Here is a 16,915-nt window from a genome sequence, read left to right as displayed (position 1 = left end):
AAACCTACCTAGGGAGACAAAAGACCTGTATGCAGAAAACTATAAGACACTGATGAAAGAAATTAAAGATGATACCAACAGATGGAGAGATACACCATGTTCTTGGATTGGAAGAATCAACATTGTGAAAATGACTATACTACCCAAAGCAATCTACAGATTCAATGCAATCCCTATCAAATTACCAATGGCATTTTTTACGGAGCTAGAACAAATCATCTTAAAATTTGTATGTAGACACAAAAGACCCTGAATAGCCAAAGCAGTCCTGAGGGAAAAAAACGGAGCTGGAGGAATCAGACTCCCTGACTTCAGACTATACTGCAAAGCTACAGTAATCAAGACAATATGGTACTGGCACAAAAACAGAAACATAGATCAATGGAACAAGATAGAAAGCCCAGAGATAAACCCACGCACCTATGGTCAACTAATCTATGACAAAGGAGGCAAAGATATACAATGGAGAAAAGAAAGTCTCTTCAATAAGTGGTGCTGGGAAAACTGGACAGCTACATGTAAAAGAATGAAATTAGAATACTCCCTAACACCATACACAAAAATAAACTCAAAATGGATTAGAGACCTAAATGTAAGACTGGACACTATAAAACTCTTAGAGGAAAACATAAGAAGAACACTCTTTGACATAAATCACAGCAAGATCTTTTTTGATCCACCTCCTAGAGTAATGGAAATAAAAACAAAAATAAACAAATGGGACCTAATGAAACTTCAAAGCTTTTGCACAGCAAAGGAAACCATAAACAAGACGAAAAGACAACCCTCAGAATGGGAGAAGATATTTGCAAACGAATCAACAGACAAAGGATTAATCTCCAAAATATATAAACAGCTCATTCAGCTCAATATCAAAGAAACAAACACCCCCATCCAAAAATGGGCAGAAGACCTAAGTAGACATTTCTCCAAAGAAGACATACAGACGGCCACGAAGCACATGAAAAGATGCTCAACATCACTAATTATTAGAGAAATGCAAATCAAAACTACAATGAGGTATCACCTCACACCAGTTAGAATGGGCATCATCAGAAAATCTACAAACAACAAATGCTGGAGAGGGTGTGGAGAAAAGGGAACCCTCTTGCACTGTTGGTGGGAATGTAAATTGATACAGCCACTATGGAGAACAGTATGGAGGTTCCTTAAAAAACTAAAAATAGAATTACCATATGACCCAGCAATCCCACTACTGGGCATATACCTAGAGAAAACCGTAATTCAAAAAGACACATGCACCCGAATGTTCATTGCAACACTATTTACAATAGCCAGGTCATGGAAGCAACCTAAATGCCCATCAACAGACGAATGGATAAAGAAGAGGTGGTACATATATACAATGGAATATTACTCAGCCATAAAAAGGAACGAAATTGAGTCATTTGTTGAGACGTGGATGGATCTAGAGACTGTCATACAGAGTGAAGTAAGTCAGAAAGAGAAAAACAAATATCGTATATTACCGCATGTATGTGGAACCTAGAAAAATGGTACAGATGAGCCGGTTTGCAGGGCAGAAGTTGAGACACAGATGTAGAGAACAGACATATGGACACCAAGGGGGGAAAACTGCGGTGGGGTGGGGATGGTGGTGTGCTGAATTGGGCGATTGGGATTGACATGTATACATTGATGTGTATAAAATTGATGACTAATAAGAACCTGCAGTATAAAAAAACAAAGAAACAAAACAACTAATACTAAACTTTCATTGGGTTATTTGTATGGAAATATGTTAATATAAATGTTTCAGACATTAAAAAAAAAAAAGAATCAAGGAACCAAAAAAAAAAAAAAAAAAAAAAAGGTCAAGACCATGTCCCTCTGTTGTCGGTGATTTGTTTCTTTTTGTTAGGTTGAGAATTCTGTAATGAATTTGATGACCCTGTCATTCTTTAAAAAAAGAAAAGAAAAGAAAGGGGAGCGAGTAGGACTGTGGGCCTAAGATAAGCCAACAAAAGGGAGTCAGAGTGGTTCAGCCACACTATAGCACTGAGTCATCCTTGCTCTCCTAGAGAAAACTCCATTTGTTAGTGGTGAATCTTTCATTTAGGATACTACTGTACTCTATTTGCTAATATTTGTTTAGCATATTTACATCATTATTCATCCGTACTTACATTTGCATCGCTGTAAAACTGTTGTGTTGTTTTTTTAAATATTTATTTCATTTATTTATTTGGTTGTGCCGGGTCTTAGTTGTGGCTTGCCGGCTCCTTAGTTGCGGCACATGTGCTCCTTAGTTGCGGCTTGCCGGCTCCTTAGTTGTGGCATGCGAATTCTTGGTTGCGGCATGCATGTGGGATCTAGTTCCCTGACCAGGGATTGAACCCGGGCCCCCTGCATTGGGAGCGTGAGTCCTAACCACTGCGCCAACAGGGAAGTCCCTAAAACTGGTTTTTATAAATCGGCATTGAGTTGTTTACTTGTGAAACATGGATTTGGGACTTTGTTGAGTACATAGGCCTTTGACAACTTCCTCAATTTCTTTCACTTTTACAGATCTGTTTAGGTTATTTGTGGTTTTCTAGAAAGTCATCTCTTTCATCTAGCTATTCAAGATCTAGGCTTCTTGTGTCGCTCATCTTCTATCTTCTCTCCCTTCTCTCCTCCCCTCTATTCTCAGTTCAGGGGACCAGGTTTAGCTGATCAGTATCTCTGCTTGCCGATTCCTGGGAAGAAGTTCTGGCTGATCAGCCCAGCTCAGAGGCGTCCACCCTTGGTCCAATCAGCCATGGCCAGGGGAGCATCATGTGGTACAACTAGGCTCATAGGTGTCACCTCTGTGGGTCAGGAGAAGAGTCTTAGAGCAGGGAGGTTATAAAGTAGGCAGATATCTCAAAAATTTTCTCCTCAGTGCTTAGATTTAGCAATTATTTCATTTCAGGTTTTTTTCTAATTTGCCACTTTCCATTTGCATTGTTATTAAGTTATTGTTTCTGCTTTTCTTAGATTCATTTTGTTATCCATTTTCAAACTTCTTATTTGATTGTTTAATTTATTAATTTTATGTCTTGTGATCAGAAATTTGTATTTAAAGCTACAAATTTTCCACTCAGTATAGTTTTAGTGTGTTCCACAGTTTTGTATGTAGTACTTTCATTAGCTTTATATTTCTGTTCTGATGTTGTCCTTGATTCAAACACTTGCTTTGGAAAGCTTTAAAATTGTTTTTCCACATTGTTGGGAGAGGGGGCTTATTATTATAGGTTTCATTTTGATTGTACTTGTGAGAGTGTGGAGTGTTTAATCTGAACGATTTCTACTTTATTATGGTTTTCTTTGTGTTCAAATAAGTGGCCCATTTTTGTAAATGTTCTAAAAGCTCTTTAACAGAATATGAGTTCTATAATTTAGCTGCTCTATTGCTTTATATATTTCTGAGACTTGATCCGTTAAGGACTGAGATTTTAGAGTGTTAGATGTGAGAATGTTAGAATCTATGGCTATCTTTGTATTTGTAATCCTCCTTCCATATCCTGCCATTCTTTGCTTTGTGTGCTTTAATGGTATTATTTAATGGATAAAGTTCATGACCTCTACATCTGTTTTGTGGATCATGCACGTGATCATGATAAGTGATCCTTTTGGTCCCACTTAATAATCTTTTTGCCTCGAATTCAACTGTGCTGACATTAATATTGCAAACCTTACTCTTTATTTCCCCTTGGGATCTTTTTGCCTATTCTTTTATTTGTGGTTTTTATTGAGTCTCTCTGTTTCAAACTGATTCTTTACTCTTCTATTTAACAGAAATCAATCTTGCTAAGTAGTGTAAGCTACAGGTTTAACTGACATTTTTCCTCCAGTTACTGTTCCCGTCTATATTACACAATCAAGTCTTTTTTGTTTACATAATCAAGAAAAATGACTTTAACGGCCTTTGCTCTTTTGTGTCCCAACAGCTCTAGACATCTGTGGATCCTCAAGATGTCGGTCTTACTCTTGGCCCTGGGCATTGTGTTATTTATGTTCAGAAGTGTGTACCTTTATACAGCGTCCAGTAACCACAAACCACAGCTCCCTCACCCTACTCTGGCTGCCGGGGTGCTGAAGCTTCTGCCTGAGGAACATGTCAGGAGCCTCTTTACCTATGATGGAATCTGGTGAGATAGCAAGTTACTCCACCTTGGTCTGACCTCTCCTTCCTGTGGCTCAGAGTGTCCTGTTGTGCCCACTTTACAGCCAGTTGCCTACCTTCCTGCACCTGTGTTGATTGCGAACGTGATTCCAAACCATGGAACCAGGAAAGGGCTTGGTCTGCAGGGCACGGACTCTGTTCCCAGCGAAGTCCCTTACGATTTTGGAGGGCCTGTTTAACCCAAACTACAGGAAAGATGTTGCCTTTCTGTCCCTCTGGCCTCCTCTTCTGGTTGGGGGTGCTGAGATGCCACTGACATTCCTGCGACTCTCAAGTTTAAAGAAGCTTGGGGAATTCCCTGGCGGTCCAGTGGTTAGGACTCTGAGCTTTCACTGCCGGGCCTGGGTTCGATCCCTGGTCGGGGAACTAAGATCACACAAGCCGCGCAGTGTGGCAGAAGTTTGGTGCAGGAGATGACTCAAGAGAGGGGGCCTTTTTTTTTTTTTGGATTATAAAATTTATTTTTTATTATTTTATTGGAGTCTAGTTGATTTACAATGTTGTGTTAGTTTCAGGTGTACAGCAAAGTGATTCAGTTATATACAGAATATTGTGTAGAGTTCCCTGTGCTATACAATAGGTCTTTGTTGGTTATCTATTTTATCTATAGTAGTGTGTCTATGTTAATCCCAAGCTCCTAATTTATCCCTTCCCCCCACGTTTGTTTCCCCTTTGGTAACCATAAGCTGGTTTTGAGAGGGGGGGCCTTCTTGCTCTTTCCCCTTCCTTCCCCTCCCTGTGTCTTTGGGAACAGCCACTGCTGGCATTCTAGAGTCTCAACTCAACCCGGACGGTGGCTATGGGAAAGGAGAACCTGAGGGGAACCACACGCTGGGTTAGGCTTCAGGCCCCGCCTTACGCACCAGCCCACCCACCCAATCCGTGATCTTAGTCCTCATCTTGTTTTAGGCTCTTCCCGAAAAACCAGTGCAAATGTGACGCTTCGGAACATCAGGGAAGCTATAACTTTGAGGATGCCTATGGCCAGAGAGACCTCCCTGCGGTGAAAATGAGGAGACAGGCTGAATTTGAACACTTTCAGAGGAGGTAATGCAGACTCTGAGGGCTCTTGGGCCCTGAGGTGCAACAGAAGCTCTCCCTACTGTCTCCTGAGGGTGTGGGTCCAGGGAGAGAAGGAAGGCACTCTCGCTCTTGCAGGGTCCCTGGAAGGAACTATTAGGAATAAACCAAGTAAAGAGAACTGAGGAAATAGTCCTTCAATAAAGATTTATAAAACTTGGGAATTCCCTGGCGGTCTAGCGTTAGTACTTGGCGCTCTCATTGCCAGGGGCCTGGGTTTGATCCCTGGCTGGGGAACTAAGAGCCTGCAAGCCATGCTGCGCGGCAAAAACAAAACAAAACAAAACAAAACAAAAAACCCACCACACTTGACGTGTCTCAAGCATTGCATAATAAAGAAAGAGCAAAGGAATGAAGAGACTTTGAAACGTCAGTGTGGTGTTGGTGGCACAGTCACTACACACCCAGGCCATCAGAGCACGTACCTTTAGAGTCTCACCATGTTGCATTATCTTATTCATTTATATGTTAAGAATGTACTGTCCCTCTGCTATGTGCAAAGCCCGGAGTTTTAAACCTTCAGGGTGTATTGGCCAGGATTGTCAGTTGAAAAGAGCAGAGATGGATCGTGTCTGGCTCATATCAAGAGAGAATTTGTAGGAAGGATGTTGGCACTTCCCCCAAATCCATAGGTGGTAGGATGACCAGGCTGGGAAATCAAGAACCAGGGGAGCACGAAATGGCTGAGCAGGTCTTTTCCCTTTTTTTTCCCTCCCAGCAATCATTTATGAGTTTCAGTGGAAAGCGTGCTGTAATAAATAATAGCACGGTGATTAAGGACTTGAACTCTTGAACTCGGAACAGGCTGGATGGCAAGTTACTTAGGCTCATGGTACTTCAGTATCTTCATATGAAAAACTGTAACAGAGATACCTCCTTTATAGGTTTATTGTAAGGAACATTGTGTTAACATACAAAAGGCTAGTAACTCATAAAGGGCCTGACATATAGAAGCACTGCAAAAATATTACCTACGGTCATTGTTGTGGTTTATTAACATTATCATTCTTATAGTTCTTCACAGGCAATACATAATACATTAAGAGGGACTTCCCTGGTGGTCCAGTGGTTAAGACTCCGCGCTTCCACTGCAGGGGGTGCAAGTTCGATCCCTGATTGGGGAACTAAGATCCGCATGCTGCGCAGTGCGGCCAAAAAAAAAAAAAAAAGAAATACATAAATCACCTAAATAGTAGATTGTTATAAGTGCTATGTGGAGAGGTAAATTAAAGTATTGTGGTTGATGGCGTAAAATTTAATGGGACAATGAAAAAAGGTGACCTTGAACTCTGATTTGTATATCAAGCAGGAGTCTCCCACAATCCCCCATCCCAGAAAAGCATCCCAGAAGGAAGAGTTAACACAGGGCCCAAAGCCAGAGTGGGCCTTTCCTGATGGCTGCATGACACGAAAGCAGGCCATAGCCGTTGCCGCCTAGTGCATCAGCTGGAGGCTGGCGGTATGAGTCCAGAGGGGCCAGTGGTGACGGCCCTGGTAAGCCAGCAGGAGGAATGTGCATTTTGCTTTCTGGGTGACGCAAAGAATTGAACAGTTTTAAAAAGTGGCAAGTTATTCTATGAGATACTTTCATATATAAAATATCACTCTGGCTTTTCTACGGAGGATAACCCGGAGGGAAGGCAAAGGGAAGGCAGGGAGACCTGTTGAGTAGCTGGGGGGAAGGTAAACGTTCCTTCTGCTGCCGCGACAGATGTTGTCTGTGCCTCTTTGATGAATGGTCCCTAGGCCACTGCCTTACTGCTCAGTTGACTGAGCCTAAGTCTTGAATTAAGGAAGGGAAAGGGGCAGTCAGGCCCCTCCAGGTTTGATTGTGGGAATCAGTCACTACCCCAGACTCCACACAAATGCAAGACTCCCCAGAAGAGGGAAGAGCAGCAGGAGGGAGTGTTGGAGATCAGGAAGCCAGTGCAGTGTGCAGGTGATCCTGGCGGGGGTGTGAGCCCTGGCCCCACGTGGCTGTGCAAGGAGCGTGGGGCTCAGCGGCTAACAGCGCTGCCAAGGAACAGACTGGCTGCATCCTCCACGTCTCAGCTGGGCGACCCTGGGCAAGCAGCTTAACCTCCTCTGTGCTGTGGGGATGATAATAGTCCCTCGGGTTGGCGTTTAGTAAGTTGATCCATGGAAGGCCTTTATAGCCTCAGTGAAGTTATAGGATAGTAGAGGAGGTAAGAAAAATATATACATAGACAGATGATATGATAAGCTCTTACAGCAAGCAGAACCTGTGCCCTGGCCCTGTGCCCCTGTAACACCGTCTGCCTGCTTCCTGCCAGGATGGTTCCCACCGTTTGCCTCCTGGTCTCCCTTTGCCACTGTCTGTGAGGTCCCTGTGCTCGGGGACTTGAGGTGCTTGGCACAGAGTAGGGCTAACAGGCATCTGTAGAATAAGTGGATGGTGGGAGGGGAAACACGGGGGCGTGTTTATGTTGGAAGATGGCTCTGTCTGTGTCCTGGGTGGCACAGGGCTGCAGAGGGAGAGAAGTCACGGCCGTCCCCAGCAGGGAGTGCCTCAGGTGTGCACCTGGCAGGAGGTGCGTGGTGGGGGAAGGGAGAGCAGGGAGGGAGCTTTGAAGAGATTGGAGCAGGTGGGCTGGGAGGCAGGGAGGGATAAGAAGAGGTACTAGCTGGGAGTGGGGACTAGTCTGGAGGGAGCTGGGCAGAAGGAATTACAAGAAGGAACAGATTCCAAACTGGGAAGGCCAAGGACTGGCCATGTTCTCACTTGGCCCTCCTTCACCTGTTGGAAATGCCCAGCTCTCTTGGGATTATACCTGGCAATCCGGGTATGAACAAAAACAGAGTCCGGTAATGATAACTGACATGAATTGGGTCTCAGGCCATTAAGGAAGTAGCTGGGCGGGCAGACTCGTAGCGCGGAGCAAGGCGCTGAGTTAGGTACAAAGATCACTCTGATCGAGAGAACATCTCTCAATGAGCTTACAGTATAATAGAGGGATACAGCGTGTGCCCTCCCCCAGGGGTCAAGTGGCCACTCTCCCCGTCACAGCCTCCCTGCACCACCATCATCACAGAGCACATGGGCAGTCTGTGGCCCAGGGAGTGTTTTCAGCAAATTGCGTGGAACTCAAGAGTTCAATCCCAAGCTCAATGTTGTAATAGCAGTCAGAGGGAGGGATGTGGTAGGTTTTAAGAGGGAGAGCAGCATCTAGCTCCGAGAATTGAAAAAGGAACATTCAAGAAAAAGGTGACATTCAGAGCTGGCCTGACCTCTGTTACTGAACAGACGACTTTGTTTTTTTTTTTTAAAGAGGAACTTAATTAATTAATTAATTAATTAATTTTTGGCTGTGTTGGGTCTTCGTTTCTGCATGAGGGCTTTCTCTAGTTGCGGCAAGCGGGGGCCACTCTTCATCGCGGTGCGCGGGCCTCTCACTATCGCGGCCTCTCTTGTTCTCACTATCGCGGCCTCTCTTGTTGCGGAGCACAGGCTCCAGACGCGCAGGCTCAGTAGTTGTGGCTCACGGGCCTAGTTGCTCCGCGGCATGTGGGATCTTCCCAGACCAGGGCTCGAACCTGTGTCCCCTGCATTGGCAGGCAGATTCTCAACCACTGCGCCACCAGGGAAGCCCCCTGAACAGACGACTTTGTATTCTAGCTTTTGGAGTCTGGTTCTGGGTTCTCACCTCTCCAGGAAAGGGACTTTATTGATCTCTTTGTCCTCAGTTTAGCACGGAGCCAGGCAAGTCAAGAAATGAATGAATAAGAGGCATGGGGTGATGTGTGACTCTGGACAGAGCTCTGGGTGTGATTCACTCCCTGAGGGAAGAGAAGCAGTTTGGAAAATGAAGCTTCAGGCATTAAAAAGGAATGAAGTAGATCCCGCTGCACCTTTAGAAGGTGAAGTAGATCTGCACCTTTCTGCATCAAGGTGCAGAAAGGTTGTACAGTGTATTAGTTTGTGTTTTTAGAAGAGGGGTGGACATTTGTGTGGTTGCGTGCGTGTGTGGAGGTGCGTTTATGTATGTTGGGGGGAGAAGTATGAACAGTGGTGGTAAATGTTTAACAATGGGCTTTTGATAGTGGCTTGTAGTGTTTGCCAATTTCTGTGGTTTAATAATCACACTGTGGCTGATATCAAGCTACAGACAAGATATCACTGAATTCCAGTTATAAAATATCTCCACCATACAGATACAATAGATGAAAATAACCTCAAGAGCAGAATAATAGGAGAATGTAGTAAAATAATTTGGAAGTGGAGAGTTTTGAGTATTTATTACCTGTGTTCCCATTGTATTTAATTTTAAATGTATATAATTTAATTTTTATTACTGGCTGTGTTTAAAAGCTGGCTTTCAAAGTTCCGGAAAATTCAACAATTGACTCTCCTGTGTCAGTACAACCAGCTCTCACACACCACTATTATACATGAATATCAATGGCTATGTGTCCCTTGGTGGCAGGCAAGTGAGTAAGCAAGATTTTGCCTTACAAGCCCCTTTCACACAAAGTGTCCAAGCTTTCCAGGGGACAGCGGGCTGGGCCAAGTCATTGAGGCACCTGCTTTCAATGGCTGATACGCTGGCTACCAATTTAGGGGTATCCACGAGGCCCGGCTCTGGGAAATTTTTCTGCTAGTCAGTCCCCCATGCTCAGGAAGGAAGATCCTGCTTGGGGCTAATGGTGTCTTTCTCCTCACCTCAATCCTTCAGGGGCTCAAGAGCTTCACATTTTCCCCTGCAGTCTGAGGGACGTGCCCCCCGCCCCCAGGTGTAATTACACTCTGGATAAACTACACTCAGATGCACAAACTCCATCTGCCGGCTCGCTCTGTTCTTTTGCACACCGCTGACAGTCCAGTGGTTTCTTGCTGGTATGGGGCAGGTCTGGAAATTGTGGGATGGGTAGGACTCAGACCTGGGTTTTTATCTGGCAATACAGGTTTAAGCCAAGCTATCAGAGCTTGGGTACCGCATCCCAGTAGATATCAGCTGAGCGGGACCGGACAGCTCTCAGGCCAGGAGGCTGGACACCGACACTCTCGGAGCCTAACGATGTCCCTGCCCAGATCCTCCTAGCACTGTTCTTAGCAAAACACATCAGTCAACAAGGATTGTTTCCACATTCTCTGTTTCACACACTCTCTTCCTCTGAGTTTCATTTGGCATCTTCAGGCTAGAAACCTGCCTGTCTCAGCTCAGCAAGTACAAACTTGATTGGCCTAGATCAGTGGCTCCCAAAAGTTTTTCTGTCCCCTCACACCTGGGGGAATAGGGCACTCTACAACTTCTTGGTAACAGCAAGTAGAGATTCTTCTGGGGGTGATGGGGGGCCTGGGTAGTAAAAGGGATGTTATTCCATACTAATTTTTATACTGTTACACACACAGATGAACACACATAATCACACACATATTTATGTGTTTATATACATATCCATATAAACATATACTACTGGTGTTTTGTGTGTATATATATATTTTTATATATAAATTTATTTAGTTAGTTTTTGGCTGCGTTGGGTCTTTGTTGCTGCGCGCGGGCTTTCTCTGTTTGCGGCGAGCGGGGGCTACTCTTCGCTGCAGTGCGAGGGCGTCTCACTGCAGTGGCTTTTCTTGTAACAGAGCATGGGCTCTAGGCTCACGAGCTTCAGTAGTTGCAGCACGCAGGCTCAGTAGTTGTGGCATGCGGGCTCTAGAGCGCAGGCTCAGTAGTTGTGGCGCACGGGATTTGTTGCTCTGCGGCATGTGGGATCTTCCCGGACCAGAGCTCGAACCCGTGTCCCCTGCATTGGCAGGCGGATTCTTAACCCCTGTGCCACCAGGGAATTACCTTGTGTGTGTATTTTTAATGTAATTGGTACCATAAGAACAAATGACTCTGAAATTTGCTTTCATTCAATGGTTTTTTTGGTTTTATTTTATTTTTTTAATATTTATTTATTTATTTATTGGGTTGCACTGGGTCTTAGTTGCGGCAGGCGGTCTCCTTAGTTGTAGCATGTGAACTCTTAGTTGTGGCATGCATGTGGGATCTAGTTCCCTGACCAGGGATCAAACCCAGGCCCCCCGCATTGGGAGCGCGGAGTCTTAACCACGGCGCCACCAGGGAAGTCCCTTTTCTTTTTCCATTTTAAACAAGAAGTTTATTTAAACAACAAGATGTTTGACTTGAAGAGAAAAACTATCCAGGATGCATTTCTTTTCTAAGAATTTATACCTCCTTAAATACCGATTGCTTTACCTGTAACAGTTACGTGCAAGAGGGTTATAAAATTGTCCTTGGTTTTACAAAGATAAATGAAAGACATTAAAATTCTCCAATAGAACAAGGTATGCAAGGATTTTTTTATCTTGTTATTCTTGTGTTAAACAGTGAGAGCAAAATAATTTGCTGAACATGAAGACAAGAGCTGAGTGAGCCTGTTGCTAATGGAGAAGGCAGTATTTTCTCGTAACCAGAATTCCCCCATCCCATCTCCATCTGATGCCAGTCAAAACATACCACTGGCTATTTAGTTTTAAAAAAATGCAACAAGTGGGAATTCCCTGGCAGTCCAGTGGTTAAGACCCCAAGTTTCCACTGCCGTGGCCCGGGTTCCATCTCTGGTAGGAGCATTGTGCGGCCAGAAAGCAAGCAAGCAATATGTTTGTGCACATACACTTGTCACACACACCAGGAATGGGGAAGCGGAAAATGAAAGAACAGAGAAAACAATACTGTAGTGGTCAGGGTGTGGTGGAACCAAACTGTGGTCTTCTGAGAATGTCTCCTTGGTCTGGAGGAACAAAGTAGCAGGTTCCCTTTTTAGTGGACACCTCCTGTCTGCTGCTGGGACACATCAGTGGTATCTCCAGCCTCCATTTCCAACTGTGTGGGTGTGTCTTTCTCATTGATTGGCTGCCCATCAAATCGGAATCGGATCTGCCTCATGGACACACCCTGCTGGTCACATAGGCTTCCGTCCACTTGCTAAGTGGTGTGTGCCTCTTCATCTTAAACTGCGCGGCGGAACCATCCTACCCCGCCTCCTTCAAATCACGTGATAACCATTCTCAGTCTTGACTCCTTCCTTGGGCTTTCTGTCCGTCATCCGAGCGCCAGAGTCTCCTCAGCTGCCATTTCACAAAAGAGGTACCAGGTCTGCACCAAATGAGCACACAAGCAACACCAGGAGCCTCAATGATATATTTTTAAGAGTGGTCTATACATCTAGCTCATTCCTTTTAATTGCTATACAGCTATGAATATGAATGCAATGAATTTTATTAAGCCATTCCCCTATTGAAAGATATTCAGATTTTTGCAAATTTTTCATTATTATATTTACATAATTTATAATAATATTACATTATACTTACATTCTTTCCTTCATTTATTAAGATGTGTATAAGGATGTTCACTTCAGGCAATGCTGAAACAAACCTCCTTATGCATGTCCTACTGTTGACAACCACAAGTTTCTCCCCTTACCTAGCATCTGAATTGCTCAGTCATAGGATATGCTTATTTCTGCTTTTAATAAATATGGCCAGATTGCCTTCAAGAGGACCAACATTTATTCACACTTTCATGAAGAGTCGGTAAGTGTAGTACCTTATTTACATATTCTCTACCTAATCAACACTTGCTATCATAAAATTTTAAAACTTCAAGGAAAAGGTATCATTGTTTTTTTCATTGCTTTTAAAGTTGCGTTTCCCTGATCAATATTGCAGTTGAGCGTGTTTCATATATTTATTAGCCATTTGTATTTCCTCTGCTGTTAATTGCCTATTTCTGTACCTTTCCATTTTAAAATTTTGTCTTTTTCATGTTCCCGTAAATACTTCAGTAGTCTAATCTTTCTTCCAGGTAATCTAAATGATTTCCATGGTTAAGCGGATCCCTGAAGCCTACCTATCAACTGTATTACCTTAGTCCCTCAAACAGTCAATATCACTGGATTGTGTTATGTCTTTGACTGAAGGTTGTTACAACAACAAAGCCATCTGGAAATGACCACTGTGTTTGCTCTAAAAATATTGAGACAACATCCACTCCTAGATAAAGTTTTATATATTTTATTTGTTCAGTGACAAGAGAAGTTTTACCACCATTCAGGAGTTGGTCTGCTTTGTCCTTTGTCCAGCGTATTGTCAATTACTTTGTACCTTGGCTACCAGGAAGTTCAGATGTGTATTTGGTGTTTAGCAACTGCTGCTGGGTTGGCCGATATGGTCTGATTATCTTGTTTCTTCTTTTTTGCTGGCTGTGATTTTGATTTTGAATGTGCTTTGTTGTAATCTGCTTCAATTCCTTTGTGGAATTAGAGGCTGGAGGGAGGGGCAGGAATAAAGGAGGAGAGAAAATGGAGGGCAGATCGGGCCAACCTACTTTCAATTTCTCACCATTGGCAGCACAAAGCTCTGGGTACAAACATCACTTTAAGAACTAACTAGGGACAGGCGTCAAAGCAGCTGCCAATGGTTTTGTTTCTCTGCAGAGAAGGGCTGCCTCGCCCACCGCCCCTGCTGGCTCAGCCCAACCTGCCCTTTGGGTACCCTGTCCACGGGGTCGAAGTGATGCCCCTGCACACGGTTCCCATCCCAGGTAGGTACATCTCCGTTCAGAAAAGACCCGAGCAACCTTCTTATTCCTTCTTAAGCAAAAGGAGGAAGCAGAAGGGAACAGTCATTCATTGGGTACCTGCTGTGTACCCAGCACAATGAAGCGTGACATGGTTTCATTTAATGAAATGAAACCATTTCATTAACCTCACTCTTTCCACCACTGGGAATCACCCTTAGTAGCTGTAACCTCCCTGGGTATCCGAGATAACATAGAGGAGGACAGAAATCTATGTGCATCGAGGAATCTTGGGACATAATTGGCTTTTTGGTGGCCTCCAGCATCATGGGAGCAGGCAAAGCATGAGCCCATCTCCAGGGAGTGCATATGGCAAAGGATATTTATGCCAGTTAAAACTCCCCTCTACAAGGGAATTTTACACACTCTTTTAGTTCAGCATCACATCCTTGTGAGGTAAATATTATTTTGCCAACTTCACAGAGTTATCTAAGGCCACATAAGAAGAATATGTCTGAATTAGAGCTTGAATTGATCATATTATAAGAACAGAGATAGAGTCTAAAATAAAATAATTTGGGATGAATTGCTAGTTTTTTGTTTTTTTTAATAAATGTTTATTGCTGAATGTTACTGAGGTTTTTTTCTTTTTTTTTTAAAGTTTAATTTTTATTTATTTATTTATTTATGGCTGTGTTGGGTCTTCGTTTCTGTGCAAGGGCTTTCTCTAGTTGTGGCAAGTGGGGTCCACTCTTCATCGAGGTGCGCAGGCCTCTCACTATCGCGGCCTCTCTTGTTGCGGAGCACAGGCTCCAGACGCGCAGGCTCAGTAATTGTGGCTCACGAGCCTAGTTGCTCCGCGGCATGTGGGATCTTCCCAGACCAGGGCTCGAACCCGTGTCCCCTGCATTGGCAGGCAGATTCTCAACCACTGTGCCACCAGGGAAGCCCCAATTGCTAGTGTTTTTGAATAGTCATTTAAAAAATGATTTGCCACTTTGGGTAGTTCTTTTTTTATTGTGGTAAAACATACATAACATAACATTTACCATTTTAACCATTTTGAAGTGTCTAGTTCTGTGGCATTAAGTACATTCACATTGTTCTGCAACCATCACCAGCAACCATCTCTAGAACTTTTTCATCTTTCCAACTGAAACTCTGCACCCATTTAACAGTAACTCCCTTTTCCCCCCAGTCCCTGGCAACCACCATTCTATTTTCTGTCTCTATGAATTTGACTATTCCAGGAAACTTATATAAGGATGATTCATTATTTATCTATTGCTTCCTTCCCTTCAGTAACAGAGATACCTGGAAGGGACTGGATTAATTCACAGCACCCATCCAAAACTGAGGGTGGGCATCGGAGGCTTTAGAACTGCTGGAATTTGAGAAGGACCATGGGACACCATCTAATAGAGCCCTGGGGAGAGGGGAGTGGTCAGCAAACTCCCTGGATAGGTGACACTTAAAGGGACTCTGGAGGGATGTGTAGGAGTCGGCCAGGAAGGTGAGAGCATCAGGGAGTCCTTGGCATCCTCTCAAATGGTGTTTTTTGTCCTTTTTCCTGTGTTCTCCAGGTCTCCAGTTTGAAGGACCAGATGCTCCCATCTATGAGGCAAGAGTCCCCTTCCCAGCTCCCTTTTGCACTTGGCATCCTGTCCTTGGCTCACTGCCTGTGCCCTCTTCCCCCCATGGTAGCTGGTTTCAGATTTTGACAGAGTCTCTATCCTGATTAAATATTAGACGTGAGTCCATGGTGGGGAGAGGGGGAAGGGTGCCTATAGAAGTCATGAATTTTCCAGCCGTGGGGTAGCTGGAGTTCCAGGGAGGACTTCCAGAACACTGGGCCACCAAGGGTGCTGCTGCCTTCAGCTACAAGAGGAAGCTGCCGCCACAGCCGGGCTGTGTTGCCTCTGTTCGGGTCAGCGCCAGCAAGGTGGATGCTCTGTGGGCTGCCCTTCTTTCCCATTTAAGATAGCTCCAAATCAAGGTCTATGCAAGTATGTCTAAGGGGTGGGATGTAAATCACATCCAGAACCCTAACTGAAAAGGAGTGTGGGAAATATAGTTTTAGTTTTCCCCCTTCTGCATGCCACACAAGGCTGTAATGGGTGGTGATCGAGCAAAGCTGCTCTGTCCTCCAGAGGGCGCCTCTGGCCACCTCCCCCGCAGCTACCCTCACCGCCGCTGCCCCCTACACCTTTGTCACTCTGTCTCTACTCTGTGTTACCTTCTTTTGTGTGTGTGTGTGTTACCTTCTTCATGGCACTTATCATACCTGAATTACTTTATATATGTCATGATATGCTTATTGCCACTCTTCCTCACTAGACTATAAGCTTCTTGAAGGCAGGGAGTCTGTCTTATTCACTACTCTTTTCCCAGTGCCTGTAGTTTGGATTTCAGAAAGTATCTCTCGAATGACTAAAGTGTTTTCAGCAGGAATGACATAATCTAGGTTACTTTTCCTAAAGATAACTGGCTGTTGCAGAAGACAAGAAGGCAAGGGAAGAGAGTAGCAGTGGGGATGGAGAGAAGCAGACGGATTCTAGCTACATGTTGAAGGTGGACCGGGCAGGACTCACTCATGGATTGGCTGTAGGCATGGGGGAAAGAGCAGGACAAGAATGACTTCATTTGGGGACTGGAACAGCTGAGTGGGTGGAGGTGCCATTCACAAGGCCAGGAGAGCCAGGGACGGGGTGGAAAACAGGTTTATCGAGAAAAAAACATAGTTCAGTTTTGAAGATATCAGTTTGAGCTGCTTGTGAAACTTCCTAGCAGAGCAACCAACCAGGCAGCTGGATCTCAGAAAGATAGGAGCTGAAGATGTACTTTAAAAAAAAAAAAAATTATTTACTTTATTTATTTATTTTATTTATTTACTTTTGGTTGCGTTGGGTCTTTGTTGCTGCACGCGGGCTTTCTCTAGTTGCTGCGAGCGGGGGCTACTCTTCATTGCGGTGCGCAGGCATCTCATCGCGGTGGCTTCCCTTGTTGCAGAGCACAGGCTCTAGGCGCACGGGCTTCAGTAGTTGTGGCACGTGGGCTCAGTGGTTGTGGCTCACAGGCTCTAGAGCACAGGCTCAGCAGTTGTGGCGCACGGGCTTAG

At 44.3% G+C, this 16,915-nt stretch overlaps 1 protein-coding gene and 1 pseudogene across 1 annotated transcript in view; one reads left to right on the top strand and one right to left on the bottom strand.

Annotated features, from left to right (window-relative positions):
• The first annotated feature begins 3,939 nt into the window (after positions 1–3,939).
• B4GALNT2 (beta-1,4-N-acetyl-galactosaminyltransferase 2 (SID blood group)) overlaps positions 3,940–16,915 on the top strand; it is a 30,744-nt gene continuing 17,768 nt past the window's right edge. The window contains exons 1-4 of the mRNA XM_068530844.1: positions 3,940–4,133; positions 5,078–5,215; positions 13,715–13,821; positions 15,381–15,418. Coding sequence (XP_068386945.1) covers positions 3,958–4,133; positions 5,078–5,215; positions 13,715–13,821; positions 15,381–15,418 — 459 coding nt within the window. The 5' untranslated portion in view covers positions 3,940–3,957. The remainder of the gene's footprint in view (positions 4,134–5,077; positions 5,216–13,714; positions 13,822–15,380; positions 15,419–16,915) is intronic.
• On the bottom strand, positions 12,037–12,322 carry LOC137755268 (small ubiquitin-related modifier 2 pseudogene; annotated as a pseudogene).

The sequence above is a fragment of the Eschrichtius robustus genome, chromosome 20 (genome assembly GCF_028021215.1).
Source record: "Eschrichtius robustus isolate mEscRob2 chromosome 20, mEscRob2.pri, whole genome shotgun sequence".
In the NCBI taxonomy this organism is placed as follows: Eukaryota; Metazoa; Chordata; class Mammalia; order Artiodactyla; family Eschrichtiidae; genus Eschrichtius; species Eschrichtius robustus.
The sequence above is the reverse complement of the archived record's forward strand: the minus strand, read 5'-3'. Positions and strand labels throughout refer to the sequence as shown.